The 21273-nt window shown below is 55.9% G+C and overlaps 3 protein-coding genes across 3 annotated transcripts in view; 2 read left to right on the top strand and 1 right to left on the bottom strand.

The window, feature by feature from the left end:
- The window catches only part of GALNS (galactosamine (N-acetyl)-6-sulfatase), a 41159-nt gene extending 32027 nt beyond the window's left edge, over nucleotides 1–9132 (top strand). The window contains exons 13-14 of the mRNA XM_065745409.1: nucleotides 5490–5607; nucleotides 7983–9132. Of these exons, the coding sequence (XP_065601481.1) occupies nucleotides 5490–5607; nucleotides 7983–8069 (205 nt within the window). The 3' untranslated portion in view covers nucleotides 8070–9132. The remainder of the gene's footprint in view (nucleotides 1–5489; nucleotides 5608–7982) is intronic.
- A 5114-nt stretch (nucleotides 9133–14246) lies between these two features.
- Nucleotides 14247–16585, top strand: APRT (adenine phosphoribosyltransferase). The gene is made up of 5 exons (XM_065745443.1): nucleotides 14247–14335; nucleotides 14603–14706; nucleotides 15500–15633; nucleotides 16026–16104; nucleotides 16237–16585. Exons 1-5 carry the CDS (start codon nucleotides 14256–14258, stop codon nucleotides 16377–16379), a joined length of 540 nt encoding a protein of 179 aa, XP_065601515.1. The 5' UTR covers nucleotides 14247–14255; the 3' UTR covers nucleotides 16380–16585.
- Nucleotides 16586–17469: 884 nt separating this feature from the next.
- CDT1 (chromatin licensing and DNA replication factor 1) lies at nucleotides 17470–20979 on the bottom strand. Its single transcript, XM_065745353.1, has 10 exons — nucleotides 20653–20979; nucleotides 20332–20421; nucleotides 20029–20240; nucleotides 19498–19695; nucleotides 19275–19420; nucleotides 19055–19158; nucleotides 18780–18968; nucleotides 18375–18509; nucleotides 18091–18292; nucleotides 17470–18015 (listed from the first exon to the last, which is right to left on the bottom strand). Exons 1-10 carry the CDS (start codon nucleotides 20953–20955, stop codon nucleotides 17852–17854), a joined length of 1743 nt encoding a protein of 580 aa, XP_065601425.1. The 5' UTR covers nucleotides 20956–20979; the 3' UTR covers nucleotides 17470–17851.
- Nucleotides 20980–21273: the final 294 nt, after the last annotated feature.

Here is a 21273-nt window from a genome sequence, read left to right as displayed (position 1 = left end):
CTTCTTCTTCACTGCAGTCTGTTACGTTCGGGGTGTTGGGTGTCCCCTAGGTCCCCCCTGTGGAACTTGTTTCTCCACTCAGCCTATATTTGACAAATTCAGTTATGTTATCTGTTGGTATCTTCCCACCCAGCTGTCAGCTTTACTAGCGATGGCACAGGTTGTGTTTTACCCAAATAACTCACGCCAGTCAGGGAGAGCACGAGCAGTAATACGTAACTGGCACAGCTTCAGGTACAGCTAACAAAACACGCAGTGCAAACTGAAGGGGAAAGTGCAGTTTGGGGCAGAATCCAAAGCTGCAAAAAGAGTTCATAGCAGAAATCCTCCGTAATTCAGTCTGTATGCACCAGAGGTGCAGAGCCTCGATAACAATTAAGTACAGCTCACGTCTTGTTGGCACTCCAGGATGGTAACGGTGTCTGCTCTGAGCTATTAGCCCTGCTCAGAACCAAGGTTGCTACGTTTGGAGTGACAAAGTACCTACATTTTACTTAGGGCAATGGATTTAACTGTTATGGAAGGAGAAGTGGAAGTGCTAAGATGTGGCTGATGAACGTAATGATTTTTAGAACGCATTAATTAACAGGAGAGCTCACAAATGCCTACTCTGAGCAGATGGAAAATCCTGGGAATTATCAGAGAGGTAATTGCACTGGTTATGGAAGCAGCAAAGAAGGGAAGAAGCTCCTGGAGGGAAGCTAGAGGGGAAAAGATGTGATAGGAAAACTGCCAGGCTCACCTTAGTGATCAGGGCGGAAACCTCTCTGCTGAGAGAAGAGGGAAGGAGCAAAACAGAGAGGAAAATGAGTACAACAAAGAGCCAGAACTTTGCACGGGGGAGGTGCTGACTCCTTGCCTTACAGAAAGAAAAAGAAATGGCAACAGCTGCATTGCAGGAGTGAATTAACTGCTGCCACAGGAGAGGTGGCTCTGAGAAAAGATACAGCGATGGAGACCGTGGAAGACTGAGGATGGAGGCAACCTCAGCTCGACTGATTGCTGCTCGGTTGCTGCTCTCTGCTTGGCTCAGTCCAGGGTCAGGGCTCTGCAGCATGCAGTCTGATCAACCTGTAACTTGTGCTTAACTGCAGCAGGCCAGCAGCCTGCAGGTAGTTTGGTGAGCTACTGCCTGGACTAGAGGGCTGCTGTACGAGGAAGAATATTAGAAGAGCCACGTGAGCCGGTTTCAGAAATGCCAAATGCTGTTTTGAGGCCACCAAGGTGAGGGGCATCACACCTGCAGGGGTGCTTACACCTGGGTCCTGTGGGTGCTGCTGGACTGGAGAGGTGCCTTACAGTGGGGACTGCCCTTTGCTTTTCTGTTTGTCCCTGTGAGCCTCTCCTGTAAGCGCGTGCTGCCGAATTTCAGAAGCAGAGCTCTGTGTGTTGTTGACTTCAAGCTCCGAAGGAACTTGCTGATAGAAAAAAGGAATGGAGGAAGCCTGAGTAATAGGACAAGATGAGAACTTGGATGCCACGTTGCAGAGCAGCCTCAGAGCACTGAGAACAGATACAATCAAATTACCTGTATCTAGGTATATTTCACAATCAAAAATGGGCTTTTTTTTTTTTAATTAAAATAATTCCAGTGGAGGAGGAAGTAAAATACACAGATCATCAGCCAGGTTCTGAGCTCTCCTGCTGATGCTGTGTGTGTCTGGTAGAACGTGCTGGAAATGTGAAAGCTGCTATTGAGAGCCTGCTGTCCTATTTCTATCGAGTGCACTATGTCATAACCATCTGGGTACATTCCTTTGAACAAGAATGTGGTTCTGTCACTCTCAGGATAGAGATACATTGCTGTGCCTATGCACAAATCATCAGGAAGAGGTATAAATTAATATATCAAGATCTGGATTTGGAAAAAAGTGCTGCAAGCGCTCCTTAATTTCCTGTGGTGGCTTTGATGCGTTTGACAGTGTATTAATTATGGTAGAGCATCCCCTTCCTCCCCCTCACAGGTCGGGATGGTGGCAGAGCTGAAGGTGAGGGACTGAAACAGTGCTCTACTACCAGAGTGTCAGCAAACCCTCCTCCTTCCAACCAGAGTTTCACCATAGGCCACGGTGGGGTTAATAGCAGAGCAGGTTACACTCGGAGCTGTTTGGAGAAGGAGGAGATGGGAACAGATTGCCAAGGCACAATTACACTAAATGAACTAAGCACAGGCCACACCTGTGCCTGGGACCCTGTGCTGGCAATCCAGCCCTGATTGGCCCTCCAGAGACTTCCCGGAGGTAAAGTGTCAATTAGTGTAATGACCCTGGACTTTGTCCACTCCGTTCGCTCATTCTGAGCGTGGAATAATTTCATGTGCACTGGGGGATCTCTTTTAGCAAACTCCTCACAACACCACCTGCTCACCCTGCGCTCTCATTCTTCCAGTGCTATTCCCAGCTCTCCTTCTGCAGGATTGTTGAGCTGGAATACAAAATGCAGCGTGCCCTGGAGGCAGCGAGATCTGCAGCCTTGCTTAGACAACAATGCCCAAACACCTGTACGGATATTATCTTGTGTTGTAGAAGAGGATGTAGCAAGCCCTGCCCTTGTGGTCCAGACCTGCATATGCACTCTGGGAAAGGAGGGGACTGTGGTTCCAGAATAGGAGAGGTTCCTGGCTCCATTAACAACTCAGACTGGTTACTGAGAAGCAATGATCCCCAGCTTGTGTGCAGATTAAAGGCACTCCTCTCTTGCAGACTTGGCCACAAAATGCACTTTGTTCATAGGGCTGGAGAGTTTGAAGCTGCTGTATGCAGTCAGGGTTCAGATCAAGTGCCACGTGGGTGTTGGATCTTGTTATGTGCTACAGAGGTCTGTGTTCCACCGAGCCATCTGAACACCACCTCTGGCCATCTTCCAGTGCTGAGTGACACCTTACAGCCTTGGGGTCTGTTGCTGCCATGTACTTCAGCACCAGGAAGACAGCTGCAATCGGATATAAGCCAGCATCAACAGGTTTAGCCAGCTTAAGAGCATGTTAAACCCCACTGAGGTGAGGTTTATAGGTTAGCAGTGCAACCTGGAGCGTAATCTATGTGTGCTCTTTAGCCTTAGCAAGCAGAGTGCTTCTGTGAGAAGCACGAGTCTTTTCTGTGTGCCAGGCTGTTCCTGTCGTGCTTTGGGGAGGGCATTCAGCCTATGCTAGAGGCTCAAATAATCTAAGATGTAGAAGCTGCAGGGGAGAGCGGTTGAAAAGCACCAGGAGCTGAGGCTTGGCCAAGATTTCCTGTCCCTGCTGAGCAAGCTGAAACAGCCAGGAGTGTCCTGAACGTGGGAATTACAGCAAGAAGTGATGCAAGCCGACTCTGTTACACTGCAGCATTCACGTGTCTAATAATGAGTAACGATGCTGTGGGTAGAAGCAGTCTTGAAGATTATAGCAAAAAGGGTTTTTTTGTTATTTATTCCTTCCCTGGGACAGGACTGGCATATTTGGAGCAAAAAGCAGCAGTTGTGACAATGGCATTGTTTATCTTTCATCCCAACCACAGCTGTGTTTTGCAGTGGTCTGTCCAGATGACAGCTCATTTGGACTGATACGTATGGAAAGCTGCTTCGTTGGGTGAAGTGGGGCTCTTGAACACTTAAATATTTGTAAAGACCTGAAGAGCTTAATGAGATAGCAGCGACGTTTTGTCTTAGAGGTCTGCTTCCACAAGATCTGGAATGGCAATGAACACGTTGGGTAGCTAGGAGAGCAGCAGCAGAAGGCACAAAGCCATGAGCTGTCTGAATATCCCACCCCCCTCCCTGCGTGTGCAGGGCTTTGCTGCTCTGTCTCTCTGTGTGCAGGCTCTCCTTCCTCAGCCGTCCTCTGTGTGTGGACACAGGTTAGCTTGAAATGCTCCCTACCTCTTTGAAAAACCCACACTGATACTTCCGAGCCCTCTGTGTTTGAAACCCAACCAGAGGTCTCCCATATAAAACACTGCTGAGCTGAGAGGCCGTTGTGCTGCTGGGATGTGATGCTCACCGAGCTGGGGTCGCAGCCTGGGCTGTCCTCAGTGAGGGAGAAGCCATAGGCATGGCTGGTGGCCTCCTCTGCTTGCAGCAGTCTTTGGGGCAGCACAGTTTGTGAGATCTATGAGGGATGCAGCACGCAGATCTGGGGGCTTCACAGTTTCTGCACAGTCCACGCAGTCAGTGCAGCCAGGATACGGCCAGTGTGAGAGCAACCGATCAGTCTGCTGGAGCTTGTCACTGCAAATTCCTTTCCACTTCTCTATCGGCAGCGCTCAGCCCCATCCCCACCACCAGCTCCTCTCTGGACAGCTGCCGAGATGCGATATTTATAGGGTTTACTGGAAACTGTTGGCACATCGCTGGGCTTCGAAATGTGATTGTTTTTCAAAGTAGGAAATGAGCTGGAGCGTGGGGCTGGTGGCCAGCTTGGACTGCGAGCAAAGGGAGCCCGAGGTCAGCACCAGGCCGCATTGTTTCTCTTTTATCTTCAGAGGCAGTTTGCTGCTCTATTTTGTTTTTTTTTTTTTTTTTTAAGTGACTCTTAAGGTGATGGACAAAATGAGATTATGGGTTCGTCGTCCTCCACATTAGAAATGCTTGAAGTGTTGGTGAAGTACACTCGGAACCACTTAAACAAGTACCTACTGGAGTAACAGTTGGGTAAAAATCGGGTAATTTATCAGGCTTGGAGCCTGACGGATGGGTCCCGGCTTGGGATAATAAAGCTATAGTGTTGTGAAATGAAGGAGGTATTCTTCACTTGGACAACTCGCTCCTATTCTTCTCCATCTTCCTGTTTGCATAACATTAGTTCATTTTTGCTTCGCGATCGTGAAGTTGTGCTAGCCAACAGTTGGTTGCATCTGAAGCCCTTAGCTTGAGAACTCTCTTGAAAACAAAGCATTGACATTGCCTTCACTTCCCTTCAATAATTGCCTCCACGTGATGCAGCGCTGCAGAAGAGCTCTCAAAAGAGTGGAGGATGGGAGCAGTGGGTACGGGCTGACCTCTCTTATGTGCTAATGTTCCTGGCCAGGTGTCTGCCTGGTATTCTGGTTTCCCTAGATAATCAGGGGCAGACAAGCCCAGAAGCACCTTTCCTTTGCTAATGACATCCCCCTGGGGGCCAGCACAAGCTGGCAGCATTTCTGTCCAACAAGGAAGTGAGGCACTGGGGCTGCTGGAAGCTGAACAGCAAGCTGAAGCTCTGTGCTGAGCCACACTCTGCTGTGCTGGGGAGGGCACCCAGGCCTGTGCCATCCCTGCTCCCCAGGCTGAGAATCAGACCTGCAGCCTCATCCCCAGCCAGGAGGGATTCTTTCAGCCCAGGACCTTTGTTCCCTGTGGACCTGCAGGCAGTTAGTGGTGGCTAACTCTCCTCTCATGCTCTTCTCCTTTGCTGCAGCCCAGCAAACGTCTTCTGGCAAAGCTTAGAGATGCTTTAATGATGCTCCGTGTCACACCCGATATATTCAGGAAGCCCTGCTAACAACTTCTGATTTTTTTTCCTCACATTCTAGTTTTGCCAGCGATGAATACCAAGGAGTTATGAGGCGGATATCTGCCGTGGTGCAGCAGCACAAGGAGACCATGGTGCCAGGAGTGCCACAGCTCAACGTGTGCGACAAGGCCGTCATGGTGAGCTGCTAAAATTCCTTAGCTTAAAATGTATTCTGTGAAGGATTAAAAACATTGCTGAATGCTGGGAAAGGATGGAGAGGAAGAGGGGAGGGCTGTTAGTTACCTGTGGGATGCAGCAGCACTGGGCATCTCGTACAGAGCCAGTGTGTGCAAGGTCTGCCAGCACTGTGTGATAAACGGTGACTTCCTTCCTCAGAGATATCGAGATATCTACTTTTCCTTTCTAATCCCCTCTGCAGTTCTCAAAAGCTCTCTGTGTTTTGAGTGGTGCAACTGAGACAGTGGATTCTGGCAGGTACTCAGATCACTGAGCATCTTTGGTCCCGCATGGTCTCCTCTGAGTACTCCCGTGTCTGTCTTTTCCCAAGTCCTTCTGGCCTGAAGCTGGCCAAACTGGTTTCCAGTTCTGTATTCTGTTTTGAATTGTGTGTTGGAAAAGTTAGTTTGGCTTTCCTTCCGAATGCTGCTTGGTGTGTTGTGAACCTGAGAAATAAATGGGATGGTTCTTGGGAGATAAGGTTGTCAGATGGCAAGAGTTTGTGTAATTTAAGGGGATGTACCTGTACAGACTGACACAAAACAGCAACAGACAAAGTCTTCCTGACCCTGAAGTAGTCTTACAAAGTATATGGTGAGTACCTGCTGCTTAGGCTCTGCAGAGAAGTGCAGAACGTGGAGCTGCCTCTCTCTCCTTAATAAGAAGGCACAGATCTTCTGTAGCATTGTCACTGCTTTTCATTTTTGGATGTTAAGCAGGAAAAAGATTTGAAGGACCATTGTTCCCGTGTTGTTCCTTATTCAACTTTTCCCTTAATAAACCCCATTCTGTGCTCCTCTGGGATGTTATGTGGGCTCAGGCACTCTCCTCAGTGTCTGGCTGCTGCCAGAGCCCTTCCCTGGAAAGACATTTCTTCTGTGCTCCAAAACTGTGCTCCAAAACTGGCTCACAAAGTGCAGGCACGGTGCTGTTGTGGTGCAGTGTGTTCAGGAACTGCAAAAGCAATGTGTTTGTCAGCACCCGGTGCCTTTGGGCTGCACAGTGGAACAAGTGCTGGACTGGAGGTCCCACACTTCCCCCCATGCCCCAGCCCTCTCTCTGGAGCTGCATGTCAGCCTTGCTGCACTCACAGCATCCTCAGGGCTCTCAGTGCCTGCAGCCCGGACCTAGGAAGCTGTCTTGCACTACAGATGCACTTTTTCTTTTGTTCTCACTTTCTTTGTTCCTTTGGATCTCTGTTGCCTCTACGAAGCGTCTTGAAATTTCCTATGGTGCGTTTGAAAATGGAGAAACGGATTTAGAAAACGGCATGAATTGTTTGTGAGTGGTCTGGAGCCCTTCACACAGAGCCTTCAGCCAAAACTCCGCTGTGTTCTGCTCTGCCTGCAGAGATAGCTGGTGTCTCACTGCCATCTGTTGTCGGCTGCGTGGAATAGAAACCTGCTCCGGTTGTTTTGATGGGGTTAAAGCTTTTCTTTGCCTCTGTAGGAATGTCATCGATTTAATGACATGAAAAACTTAATGACATAAAAGGCAGCGGGTCAGGGCTGAACTGGGCGTTAAGAATCCCCCACGGGTGGACGTGGGGAGTCGGGGAAAGAGCACACAAGATTTCTGCAGGCAGAGATCTGCCATTCACATTAGCACAAACCCAAATTTTAAATGACACAACCCCCCCCCCCTTACCCAAACTCCTTCCTTTGGAAGTTGAGGTTTGCAGCAGGATTCCTTTCTGATGTTGCTTCTCTGTTGTGCTCGTGCTGCAGAAAGGTAGTTTGAGAAAGATGAAAACGAGGGAGGAAAACAGTTTTGCTCTGCGTTAATTGGAGTAGTTGGCTCATAAATACCTCCTACCCCATCTGTTCATGAATTTGTCCATCACAGTGCTTGTTAAAATACAGGCATTTTTCCCTCACATGCCCTCAGCCTTCCAACACTGGTGCTTTTTACTTGCTTCCTTAATAAAGTACACGGCTATTGTGGTGCTGAGGGTACGAGCTGCTTTCTGGAGTGTAGAACTGGGAGTTCACCAACAGCTCATGATCTGCTTGCTCCACGCTACTGCAGGTGAGGGAAGAAGTCCCTACGAGTCCCACCAGCCTGCATTTTACAGGAGAGACTGCCATATTCCAGCAGAGGGAATCATCTGAGGCATAAGGATTTGCAGCCTTCCCTAAAGCCTTTCTGAATAGGGTTTGGAGCTGGAAAATGGATGATCCCAGGAGCATCCGCTGCAAGAGTTGTATTTCTCAAGCACCACATAAGAGCACTGTTGTGAGAGGCAAAAAGGGGCTGTTGGGACACAGGGCTCAGCAGACACTCTGTGTGAATGCCTGACTTCATTTGTCTGTGTATTCTGTTTGTTTTTTAACAGAATTGGTCTCCCCCAGGCTGTGAGAAGCTAGGGAAGTGCCTGAAACCACCCAAGTCTGATCCGAAGAAATGCTTTTGGCTTCACTGATCTTTCCTGCCACCCTCAGGAGCTGCCCAGGCAGCCCTCTAACCAGCTGGACGCCGACCTTACAATGCATCTCTTCTCATGTTGGCACTCCTGTTTACACAGGAAGGGTGTGATGTATGTGTGATATCATCATTTGCTCTTCCAAAAGGGACAGTGTTTATATTGCTAGTGCTCAGGGTTCAGCCTGTCCTCCTCTGTCCGTTTGGTTGTTTCCGTAAATGGTAAATTTTCAAAGACTGTTTTAACTGTGAAAGACCTCTGGACAACCACAGCTCTGCCGTGAGCTCAGAAACACCACGGATGCACCTTTCCTCTGGTGTCTTCCAGCCTGGAGTCATTGCTCATGTGGGTGCCCCAGCAGTCGGGGACTGCTCAGGAAATGGACAGCCCTGCCCGAGCTGCCCTTGTTTTCTTTGCATATAACTTGTTGTTTTAACATTTCGTTTCCATTGTGGACTCTCTGGACACCGACTTGTTTTTGCCTGTTCTTCCCAAGCTTGCAAGCACTGGCTGTAGCTGTACGGCCCACACTGCTGCTGTGCATGCCTGAGCGCACACAAATGCTGCGTTCAGTTCTCAGCTAAGGGGCAGCTACAGGCACAACACCCTGACTTCTTTCCTTCTGTAGCTGCAAACATTCACCAGGTCGAGTTATAAGGAAATTTGCAGATAGGGTTCACGTGAGCATTGCCTTTCTGGTGGTGTGGGGTGCGTTCTGTGGGAGCTGGGGCTCTGCTGTTCATCTGTGGGATTTTCTTTGTTTCCAGAAATCTAGATCCAAATATGGTGTAAGCCTCTCTTGTAGCCTCGTGACCTGGGCCCAGCCAACTGCAGGCTCAGAAATGCCCGTTTGCATCACACGTTAACTCTTGACCCTGTTTCCAGTGTATGCTCTCCGAGGAATTCTCCTTGTGCAAACTCTCCCCAGCCTGGGTGTAGCACTTCTCTAAACACAGTTCCTGGTAAATGTGGATTCTCCGCATAATTTCACACTGTAAACTGCTCATCCCGTTTCGAGTCTGTTGTTCACGCCCCACACCGTTGCTAATAAATGTCTGTTGAGCAGAACCCAGCCAGGTGGGTGTGGAGGGGAATAGTTAGAAGCAGTGTAAGCTCGCTGCCTGCACCAGGGACCGCTCTGCTTTCATCCCTGCTCTGTTTGATGCAGGACACGTGCCCTCTCTGCGTGGTGTTTTGCTGCCCTGAGGAAGATCAGGGTAACTCACAGGACTGTTTCCTTCCCAGGCAAAGCTGGGGCCGCTCTGAGACATGCTGACAGCTTCTGTGTTAACTGCTGTGCTCTTCCCCCCGCGGACCTGTTGCCCTTGCCCTCCCTATAATCCCAAATGCTCTCATCCCCCCCTTCCTATGGTTCGTGCTACCTGTAATCTCCACAGCAATTCCTAGCGTCCATCTCCTGAAGCTGGATGATCCTCTAAGATCACAGAGCTCGAGTCCCAGCATCCAACCTGCCCCAACCAAGAGCTGTGCTCAGATCCCTACCATCTGTTCTTGTCACAGATAAAGATGCCACCAGACGAGGGAGTCTGTCACCGCAGCCAGAGCTGCTCTCAGCTCTCCAATGAGTGTCTGCTGCAGAGTGCAACAGCTTTGTCCCTGTGCACTGCTCACAAACAAGCCCAGGGCTGGCTGCTCACCCAGACATGCAGCCCAGCTCTCAGTGTTTGCCCCGTGCTCGTGGTGAGCACGCTGGGTGCTGGTAGCCCTGTGCCCTGCGTGCTGCTTTGTTCTTCTCTCTCTTGCAGCTTGCAGTTTTGAAGACAGAGGGTTTTTTTCCTCCTCTGCATGACTTGCTTGGACACGCTCAGCAGTGTTTGGTTACCCAGTGCTCAAAGGCTTCGTCCCTTCTTGAAACAGTCCCTCTGTGCATAGATACTGGATGTAAACTTTGCACTGCAGAGCTGGCTGCTGGAAGTCACTTGAAGTCTGTTTGCTTAATCGCTTCGCGTTCATTAGCTGTGAAAGATCAAGGCTTTGTGCAAAGGAGCAACTGCTCTGGGAACAGCAGTGCTACAGCTGGACGGCCAGGCAGGGTTTTAAATCAGTGCCTTTCCCAAAGACGTACAGATTTTGACGTGGAAGTGAGCTGAGGAGAACAAACAAACCGATTTATCAGTGAGGAGGTGGAGCTGTTGGTGTGCACACACCTGTGGAGCAGCTGGCACCTCGCTTCGGGGCCATCCCAGCTCTGCCTCCTGGATCACGGGGCTGGCTGGCCTTAAAAATAACTTGTTTTGTTTTCCTTGCATTATTTTTATCACAGATCAATTACCCAGCCCACACAGCTGCCTGGCACAGTTTGGAGGCAGGGGGGTAAGTGAGCTGAGCACGCAGCCATGGGGACGTAACGCTGCCTGCGTGCAGCTTGGGGGGCAGCCCCAAAACGCAGCGTGGGGTGTCCCCTCTGCCCCTCCGGTCCGTGTGACAGCTGCCTGCTGTGGGGACTGCCCCTGCTGCGGGGGTCCTGGCTCTGCAGGGGCTGTGTGTGCCACAGCTGTGGGCAGGGAGAGGGGCTTGGTGGGATTGAGTGAGCCACAGCAGAGCTGCTTCCCCTGGTGGCTTTGTCCCTAAGGCAGCATCAGCCCGAGGCTGCTTCTGTGTGATGTTCCTTGCTTTATGTTTCAGTCCATTCCCCAAATGCTGAGAGCTTGATATCTGCTCAAGGCTGAGAGCGTGAGGAATTCCTCTCCTGCCTTTAATTTCCAATCAGACCCTCCTGGGTCTCCCTCTGTCCCACCCTCCGCGCACGGAAGCTTCTGAAATGGATATAACTAATAAACGTGGCAAAAAGTCCTCCTGCACTTACAGTCTGCGACCACAAAAAAAAAACCCAAAACCAGAGCCTCCACTGGAAAGCCTGCAGCAACAAATGGATGATGTTAAATTAGTCTCCATGGACCGACAGTTCGGGGCAGCTGAGCACAGGGATCGGAATGCAGAAGATCAATTCCCAACACTTAGAGCCAAGGTTAATGCCCTGCAAAGGGTATCAGAGTGCAGCGGTGAGATAACGTGCCTCCACGCTCCCAGTGCCAAGCGGAGGAGCGTGGTGTTAAAGCAGGGATGGGAACGCTGGGAGCAGAACGAGAGCATTTGATTGCTGTTCCGTGCTGTTGGTTGGGCTTTCGGGCTGAAGGGGACAGCGTGCTTTTGCTAAAGGACCTGGAATGAACACCACGGAGAGATGTTGAACCGAGGGCACCTGTGTGGCTCTGCAGACAGCAAAGCAGCCGAGGTGAACATCTCCTGAAGGCCTGAGAAGACTTTCCTCCCACCGAGGACACTGCAGCCACGACACGACGTCATAGCAGAAGGAAGAGCTTGGAAGGTGAGCGTGGGTTCAGGAGGGGATCTGAGGGGGGAGGTGGTGCTGGGAGGCTGAGCAGGGCTCCTCAGCCTGGGGAGCTGTGCAGGCTGTGTGCACTGTGAGTGATGGACTGCTTCATCTGCAGCCAAGTTTTGCAGTTAGAGTGGCTCGTTTTCCCCTCTTCTGAATGGTTTTAATAGCTGGAAACGCTCTTCTGCTGTTGTTTTCTGGTTCTGTTGGATGTTTTCCATTCGCTAGCGCAGCAGTGTGTCTCCAATCAAACTTTTTAAGAGCAGTTGTGAGGGAAGAACTGAAATCTCATTTTAGGTCCCTTCTCTTTGCTGGAAAGCATCTCCTTCCAGACACAGAACAGAGCCCATTTCTTGGTTTTCTTCATATCCCCTGCTTCCACTTGTGATTTCGCTGTTGCTCGAAGTCCAGTCCGAATTATATAAGCACTAAATAAAGGTGCAGCCCTAGCCAAGAGCCTGTGGTCTCTTAGAAGAGCAGAAACCTCTGCCATCCAGCTCGGTGAGAGGCAGCCTGGCAGCTCATGTGCCATTCGCTGCCTTTTTCCCTCCCAGAGCCACTTCACACCCTCCTGGGTGATACAATACGCAGGCTGGCAGTGCAATTTCCCCCCCAAAAAAAAGGGATAGGGGCAGAAAAGCCCATGGGCTGGTTTGCCAGCAGCGAGGAACGCGTGCCAAATGCATTAGCTCTGCCTCCAAATCCCCCCTCCCACTTCAGCAGGAGGATGGAAGGAGCTCTGTGTCCCCTCCAAGGGCCTGAGCTGGGTGAGCTGGGGTCGGCTGGGAGCGGGATGCTCAGCAGGCAGCACTGGGGCACAGTCCCTCACCCCTGGGGACACAGCAAGCTCTCTGCTCAAAGCAGCAGCCCAGAGCCCAGCTTGCTGGCTGGGGAGCTGCATTCCTCTGCTGTTGAAATAAGATATTTCAAATTTGTGGGTTTGCACTGGTTTAAAGTGCATGCGTTTCCAAAGCTGAAATTGAAACGAAGCGTTCCGGAGGATTTGGATGGAAATTTCAGTTCTCGTTTCCCCTGGTGGGGTATGTTGAAATTTTGGGCATTTTGTTCCACTTCACGCTGAAGTTTGAACATCCTGAACGGAACAGAAACTTCCACGCTCTTCTAATTGCCCAGTGAGGCTGATTAGAGCGAGCTCTGAAGGCTCTGTCCACATGGTTGCTGCGTTCACAGTCTAACAACATCTCTCACATCGAGATCTTAAAGCACTCTGCAGTCACAGATCGTCCATGGGTCGGGTAGAGGGGCAAAGGCAGCATCCCTCTCCTTCAGAGCCATCAAGGGGGGGGGGGGCAGATGTGAGTCTGCAACCCCTCCTCCGGGCACGGAGCAGCCCAGCCCTCCCTGCAGATGCTGCCATCTCCCCGTGATGAGATATTCCGGAGCTGAAGCCCTTTGACATCACCGTTGGAAATTGGTCCTAGGAAAGTTCTTTTCGGATGGAAATTGCAGTAGGAGTCAGTGTGGGTGTTAAAACCAGTCCGTGCTGCTAGGTGCAGCCCCCCCCCCCGAAATGGGGGTTGATTAACGACGTGCAGTGCTGACAAAAGCTCGGAGAAACGTTCCTAAACCCGACTTCTGGCAGCTGAAGGGTCGGTGTGACCCTCTGTAGGATCAGCACGGGGCCTGGGAACCTCGTGCAGCTGCTGTGCTGTGGGGTCACGGGTGGGAACTGAGCTGTGGCTGCACGGCCAGGTGAGGAGGAGGGCCCCTTCCCAGCTCCTGCTTATTTCCACGGGCAGGCAGAGTAATTCCATCGCTTCCATCCACCAGGAGGAAGAGAGCTGGGGCAGCTCACATCTGCTGTTGTCGTTGGTGGGATGACAGAAGAGAAAAACCCTTGGAGCCCTCCTGCAGGAGCAGAGCAGCTCCTGCTCCAGCGCACGGCCCCGTGCCGCAGCTGTGTGTGCTCCGCTGGAACAGCTGTTAGGATTTTTTTTTTGCTGGTGCCAAAGAGATAATCTGACTTCAGGGAAAATCTTACCCTGCGAGGGAACGGCTGTGGAAGGAGGCACGCTGTGTGGGCTGCCCCTGGCAAGGGAGCCTGGCGAGGAAGGGAGCAAGCTCTGCAGTGACCTTCGGCTCGTCCCCAACCGCTGCCTTGGGCCAAAGAGACCCTCCAGGTGGAGGAGGAAGCAGAGCAGTGGAGGATTCGGCCTGCAGCAAATGCTTCTCCTAGGGGCTGTGCAGTGAGAGCTGGAAACCGCAGCAGCACAGGGTGCTGGGGGGCAGGCGGGACCCCCATCTCACAGCTGGGAGGTCCTCGGGCTGTGGGGGCAGCTCCGTGCCCACGGGCAGGCAGCTGCGGGTGGGGGCTGCTCCCTTTCAGCAGTGGGTGCTGGGCTTGGCTCAGCGGGCAGCTGTACCTAGCCGCATTTGGAGCAGATCCAGGTCGGACCCGCTAATGGAAAAGGAGACCTGCAACCGTTGGGCAGCACGTCTCCTGCCCACGACGGGTTTCGCGTGGGCAAACGTCAAATTCCCACACCAGGAAGGAGACGGATGTGGGGGCCGTGCAGGAGCACTGTGCCCCACCAGCAGGCGCTCCGGTGCGCCCACCTGCCCCGATCGTAACCCGAACTGCTTTAAGCAACACAACGGGGCGACTCCACGCGCTCCGCTGGGCACGGCACCTCTTTTCCCGAGCTGCGTGGGGGGTGTCCCGGTGGGGGGGGTGTCCGGGTGGGGGGGTACAAGCCGGGGGTGCCCCGCACCGCGGCAGCGGAGCTCAGCGCAGCCGCGCAGTGCCAGCGGAGCTCCGCCCGCCGGGGACGCGCAGCGGCGGCTGCGCACTCAGTGCGCGCAACGCCATGAGCGAGCAACGGCTGCGTGCGCTGCGCGGCCGCGTGCGCTCCTTCCCCGACTTCCCCGTGCCCGGTGTGATGTTCCGGTGCGGGGTCGGGGAGGGAGGATGGGGATGGAGACGAGGAGATGGGGATGGGAGCTGGGGGATGGGACACGGGAATTGGGGTGGGGTTTGGGCTGGAGACGGAGCGGGACCTGGGGCGTGGGGGGTGGGGATGGAGACGAGGAGCTGGGAATAAAGCAGGGGGTGTGAATGGGGCTGTGGCTGGGCAGGACATGCGTCCTCTGGGTGTAGTGGCAGCATCACCTGCACCCCTTGGTTGCTTGCTGACTGTTCTCCCTCTGCTTGCAGAGACATCAGCCCCCTGTTGAAGGATCCTGAAGCTTTCAAGGCTTTGATTGATCTCCTGGAAGATCACCTGAGGGCATCCTTCCCCAAAATCGATGTCATTGCAGGTGGGTGTTCACTGAGATGCCTCTGCAGGGCACTGTGTGCTCAGAATCCCCAGGTGCTAAGTGTGTGCAGAGCCTTGCTAACAGGACAGGAAATTCCATAGCCCTTGGACACTGTCTGCTGGCCTGCTTTGTACAGTACCACCAGCACGGTGTTGCCCTTAACCCAGTGCTGTCCCTTCCTGAAATACTGGTTTGGGATGTGGCACTTGCCAACCAATGCTAGTTCTGTGCCAGTTTCCTAATTCCATTGTTAAAGAAGAGGCATTCAGAGTGCACTGAAGCTCGGCGTGCTGTGCCTGGGTAGCCCTGTGGCAGGGAGCCCCTGTTCCAGCACGTTTGCCTTCCCATGCAGCTTTTACAAGCCAACTGAAACGGCCATAGGGGTGATAATGCGTTGCAGCGCATGTTTTAAAGAAGCTGAGAATGAAAATGCTGGGAAAGGCACTGCTGGTGCTGGGTGATAGCTCAGGAGCTCGGACCAAACCTCCTCCAGGTGCCCGCCGATACGATAACCTGCTGTGCAAAGTCCTTGGCTGCGTGGCTGCACTGATAAAGGGCTCAGCTGAGCTCAGCTCTGTCAAGGAGAGCTGGAGAGGGGGGGCCCAGAGGGCTGCTGGGGGGTGGGGGGTCGCTGACGGGCTGTGGGACACCACACTGACTCCTTAGGGTGAGCCCAGTGCTGTAGTGTTTGCATGTAACCCTTGGGAATCGCTGTGCTCAGCAGGATAACATGGGGTGTCGATCTCAAGTGGCTTTTCTGAGCTCTCTTGCTGCTTGCCCTCCCCCCCACCAGGTCTGGACTCCCGTGGCTTCCTCATAGGCCCCCCCCTGGCTCAGAGACTGGGGGTTGGCTTCGTGCTGATCCGAAAGAAGGGGAAACTCCCTGGCCCCACCGAGTCCATCTCGTACGCCCTGGAGTACGGCAAGGTGATGCCCGGCGGGGCAGGGCTTAGCAGGCTGTGCCTGGGCTCTGGGTGGAGGGGCTGAGCAGTGGGCAGACCATGCCAGTGTCACACTGCTGGTGCCTGACAGAGAGCCAGCCCTGCGTCTGTGCTGGGGGGGTCCACAGGGGCTGCACTCCTGCTCAGTCAGAGCTCCAGTGTGGAGAATACGGATTTTCCCCTCTGGGACAGCTGCAGGGGGATGAGGGTTGGCCCTGCAATCTCTGCTGTGCAGTTTATTTCCATGACACTGCTGCGGCTCTGGGTTTCGGGTGCTAAGGTTGATCTCTGGAGCCGTGTCCGTGTTCCCATTAGCAGGTTGGGAAGTGTTGCTCCGCGAGGCAGGGCCGCACTGAAGCTGCTCTTTGCACCCCGCAGGCTGAACTTGAAATCCAAAGAGACGCCGTGGAGGCAGGACAGAAAGTGGTCGTTGTGGATGACTTGCTCGCAACTGGAGGTGAGGAGAGTGGGGTCACCCCGGATCCCTCCACGGGGGGACCTCGAGAACGTTGTGTGTGTGTCGATCAACTGCGGCAGCTGCACCCCGGGCTGGAGCTCCCTGCACGGCTGAACCTCTCTCTGCGTGCAGGTACGATGCGTGCAGCCTGCGAGCTGCTGGCGAGGCTGAAGGCAGACATCCTGGAGTGCCTGGTGGTCATCGAGCTGAGGGCCCTGGGAGGGGCAGCAAAGCTGGAGGCCGTCCCCTTCCACTCCCTGCTGCAGTACGACTGAGGCTGCTGCGGTGGCTCTGGGTCGATGCCCCTTGCACCTTCACTCCTCTTTGTTTGCCAAGCCACAGATGGAGCGTGTTTAGTGCACGGATCCTTTTTTATCCCTTTTTTATTTGAGTTCATCTCTTTGGGGAGGGGGAGACCACGGTGCCGTTTGACCGGTGTTGTTTTTGAGGCTACCAAAGTGGGGCAGGGCAGCAGGTCCCTCTGCCTGGTCTGAGCAGGGTTCGGGCCAGCCCCAGGCTACTCCCTCTCCCTGTCCCTCTCAGCAGGGGCTGAGCTCACTGGTACAATAAACATTCACTTATTTTTCTATGTTTTCTAAACTATCTCAGCGCTCTTCTTGCAGTAACTGGAGCTGTTAACGACCCTTATGGGATCATTGACAGCCACCCTGACCTTACAGGAGGGCAGCAGTGACCTCATCCAGCTATCTCCATCCCGCAGGCTGGAGGGGGGCAGCGCAGATCTCAGTGCTGGGGGAGCACAGAGCGTGGGGACAGCCCCTCCATCACCACTCAGTGCTCCCCTGAGGTGCTCAGCACTGCCTGCAGGACCCCACTGTGCAACGCACAAGAGGGGGAAAAATGAATTCCACCCTGCAGAGCTGTGGAAAGCAGCTGTGTGCTGTGGAGGCGAGTGCAAGCCTCGCTGCTGCCAGGGCTGGCTGCGTGCACAGCCAAGGGGTGACATCAGGGAACCTGGGGACAGTGCTTTCACTCAATGCCATCACTCAGCAGCAGCACCTCGGAGCTGCTGCTTCCAGGCAGGAGGGGAGCAGTGAAGGCTGCTGCCTGAAGCCCTGCAGGGCGAAGGACGGCCCCTCAGTGCCACCCCTTCCAGCAGAAGGCGTCGTTCTCCCATCCCAGGTGAGCAGCCGTGCGTGGGGCAGCCCCTCCAGGCAGTCCCCCCCACTCTGCCCCACCAGCCCCGCTGACAAGAGCTGCATTCAGCTCTGCAGAGCCCACGCTCACTTTTTCCAGCAAGGCTTTCTGCAGAGTTGGACTGTGCCCCACAGCCCTTCCCTGCGTGAGCGGCCGGGGCCCTCTGCCACGGAGCAGTGCAGGCAGCAGGAGGGGAAGAGCACCAGCTTCACCAGGCGACTCGGCTCTATTTAAAACATTTAATGCAGATGTGTTTTGACAAGTCCTGTCGTTTCCAGCGAGCGCTGGAGATGTGCTTCCCTCCCTTAAAAACAGAACGAGACCCAAAAGCGGCGCTTTGTGACTGCTTCTCTCCCTCCTTCCTCCTCGCCCCCCTCTCCCCAGCACACAGAAGCAGCCCCTGCGCCCACCCAGGACGTGGCACAAGAGGGCTGCAAGCTCTGGATCTCACCCACAACCCCACACCGCCTTCAGCTTCAGAGGCAGCTGCAACCTGCAGGGACCCAACGGAGGAACTAACTCAATCAACACTTGCTTTGCTCCCGGAGCACGGCTGGAGCCACGTGGGGGGAGCCCAGACCCTGAGCGCTCAGAGGGCTTCTGCCTCCTTGGCCGCCTTCTCCAGCTTCTCGGTGACGAGCCCGAGCTCCACGTGCTTGTCCAGCTTGATGTAGGTGTCATTTCGGATGGTGTGGATCGTCACCCAGTCGGGCAGCAGCTCTGCCAGGAGCCGCAGGTGCTTCTCCATCTCACCTGCAGGGATGCACCCACTCAGCAGCTCAGCTCCCAGCCCAGCCCCGTGCCGCCCGCAGCCCCGCGCTCCCCTACCTGCTGCCACCTGCGTGGGGTGGCTGTCAGCCACGCGGGCACACGCCAGCTCCATGGGCAGTGCCTGCTTCTTCTCAGCCACGAAGATGCCACGCAGGATGCGGGCCACGGCCGGGAGCCGGCCCAGCGCGGCCACACGCTCCTCCTGCCCCACTGCCCGCGTCATCAGCGCCTGCAGCCGCCGTGCCTCCTTCGCTCGGATCTGGGGAGCACAGGGAGGGGTCAGGAGCAGGTGGACCCCCCCCCCCCCAATGCGGGGCCGTGGCCAGGATGGAATTACTCACCCGCTCCAGCAGCTCCTGGGACACCCCTCTGAGAGCGCTGGAGGTGCTGGCAGGGGATGCTGCTTTGGAAAGCGCCGGTTCCTCCGCACCGGCTTCAGCGCTTCTCAAGGCCAGGTTGGCAAGAGCTTTTTCCATCTGCTCATGTGGACGGAGGAGGAGTTGCGTTACAGGCGAGAGGAAGGAGAAGTTTTCCCCCCTCCACAGCCCCGGGGCCACCCTGCAGCAGCCTGGTGCTCTCCCCCCATGTGCTTCAGACCCATCTGCGTGGGGCACGGCCTCACCTCCAGCCTCGTGCACACTGATGCGTTCCCATCTGAGTCAGCCCACACAGGAGCAGCCCTTCCCCACCCCTACCTGTACCCATAGGGCTGGCTGCCGTGGGGCAGTGGAGTGCTCCCTGCTCACCTTAGTGCTCATCGTGCCCCGAGCTGTGCTCAGCACCTCCTGCGCCGTGCTGATCCTGTTCTGCTGCGGTGGCTGTGGCAGCTCTGCCGGGCTGATGTCGGGCACCTCATCCACTTTGAAGCGGGGATGCCAGCGGGTCAGCTTGTCCTCTGGCACCTCCATGGGCGGGCTCAGGGAGGCCAGGAACGCCTGCACGGGGGGGCGGGGGGGAGAATACAGCAGCTGGCTTGGGGAAAGCCAGAACGGGGAGAAATCCCAGCAGGGCTGGTGCTCACCGCGTGGTGCTGCTTGACGATGTCCACCAAACTGCGGTGGAACTCCTTCCTGCGCTCCAGCAGCCGTGATGCTGACAGGTGAGGGCGGCCGCACAGCTGCTCATCTGCAGGGAGAGAGCAGAGCACCGCTGCGGCAAAGCCCCGAGGGTACAGCAGCAGAGCTGTGGGGCTGCCCCACGCTCACGCTGCTCCAAAGCCAGCACGTCCCAGCCACGCATACCTTCCCCCAGCACCGGCTCCAGTGTCAGCTGGTACTCCGACTTCTTCACGCCGCTGCTGTAGGTGGGGATGTTCTTCTCCTGGCGGAAGCGGTAGGAGCTGGGGTACACCGCCTTGATCTGCCCCACGTGCCGCTCCTCAAACTGCCTGCAACGGCACCAGGGAGGTGGGGAACCCCGAGGGCTGACGCCGGGAAGCATCCCCAGCCTCACACCAGCACTCACTTGCGCATCATGTCCTGCACGCCCTGCTTGACCTTGGCGAAGGTGATGGTCTCGGAGCGGTTGAAGAGCATCCCAGCGATGGTGTCCACGCTGCGGAACATCTCCGCCAGCACTTTGTACTTGTAGGGCAGCGTCAGCCCCGGCGGTGTGTCCTGTGCCAGGGTGTGGAAGCGCTGGTACGCGGAGAGCTTTGAGCTGCTGGGAACGGAGAGGGGTCACTGGGACGGCCCCGAGCCCACCTGGGCCAGAACGGAGCCCTGGAGCCCAGCAGCGCTGAGATGGGAGCGCTGTACAGCCAGGCTGGGGCACGGTTCCCTCTGCTCCCCCCCATCCCAGCAACTCATGCTGCTCCCAGCTCACAGTGCTCTGGTGAAGCCATCACTTCGCCCACTATGGGGCTGATCCGAGGAACCCCACTGCCCCTCTCACCAAAACTACACCACCTCACGGGCACAGCAGCACTGCGGCCCCTTCCCTCGTGGCAGCAGCCCCGTGATACCCCACCTTTCCCCCCTCGGAGCTGTTCCTCACCCATTCTCTGCTGCCGGAGCCTCGGTCCCGGTGACCGCAGGTGGTCCCGTCCCACTGCCCGCTGCCTTGGCACGGAGCCGCAGCTCCAGGCCCCGCAGGCTCTGCAGGCGGCCCCGCAGCTCAGCGCTGGCCCCGGCAGGGATGGGGGGCAGCTGGGTGGGGGGCTTCATCCTCATCCTCTGCAGGCGGCTCTGCAGCGTGGCCAGCTCCTCCTGCGGGGTCAGGGACAGTCAGCAAAGGGCGAAGGCACACAGGGAAGCCATCAGGCGGAGGCACCGAGCCCCCTTCCCCCCACGCCCGTACCTGCTCCAGGCACGGCGTGGTCGCGCTGTCCTGCTCCGGGCCGGGGTCTATGGGGTGCTCCCGTGGGCCCAGGGATGGGGGGCTGGCGGGCTGTGGGTCAGCGGGAGATAGGATTAGGGGATGAAAGCCGGGGCTGCCACCCCGCACCCCAACCAAACACCGGGATCCCGAGGCCCCAACCCCAAAACAAACGCTGGGACCAACCCCACCCCCCCGTCCCAAAAGAAACCGGGGACCCCTCCCACTCGAGCACCCCTCCCCACGTCACACACCGGGAGGAGCACGCTGCCCCGCGTCCATCCCCGCTCCCCCAGCACGCACCTCCGGCCCCGCATCCCTCGGCAGCAGCAGCCGTTTCCGCGCCGCCTTCCCGCCCCGCTCCCCGCCGGGACTTTCCGCCTCCATCTCGCGGCGGCTCCGCTTCTTCCCCGCCAACCGCGGCACCTCCGGGGCAGCGCTGCGGGTCGGGGTGCGCGGCGATGCGGGAGGAGGAGGAGCGGAGCCATCGCTCCGCGGCGGGGCGAGGAGGGCGGCCTTGAGGCCGCGGCCGCCGTGCTTGGCGGGGAGCTTGGCGGCGGCGGCTTTGGTGCGGCCGAAGAAATCGGTGAGCCGGAGCTGCGCCATTGCGCGGAGCGGGACCCGCAGCGACCGAACCGCGCCGGGGATGCGGGCGGGCCCGCGCGCGCGCGAAACGCGCCGCTCATTGGACGGGAGCCGCGGCTCCGCCCACCGGCGGGTCACGTGAGGAAGAATTGGCGCCACGGGGCTCTTAAAGGCGCCGCGCTGCTTTGGCCGTCTCGCTGCACGTGGGGTGCGTGCTCGGTTCGGGGGTGCCGGCACCCCGCGCTGGGGGTGGGCTCTCTCATCTGTTCTCCCGGAGCGGGGCCGGGCCCGCAGTGGGGTGGCCGCGAGGTCTCCGCGGTGCCCGAGTCGCTGCGGTTT

The sequence above is a fragment of the Cyrtonyx montezumae genome, unplaced genomic scaffold (assembly GCF_038088225.1).
Source record: "Cyrtonyx montezumae isolate F1298 unplaced genomic scaffold, pur_monq_1.0 scaffold_35, whole genome shotgun sequence".
In the NCBI taxonomy this organism is placed as follows: domain Eukaryota; kingdom Metazoa; phylum Chordata; class Aves; order Galliformes; family Odontophoridae; genus Cyrtonyx; species Cyrtonyx montezumae.
This window is presented reverse-complemented; position numbering and strand designations above follow the sequence as displayed.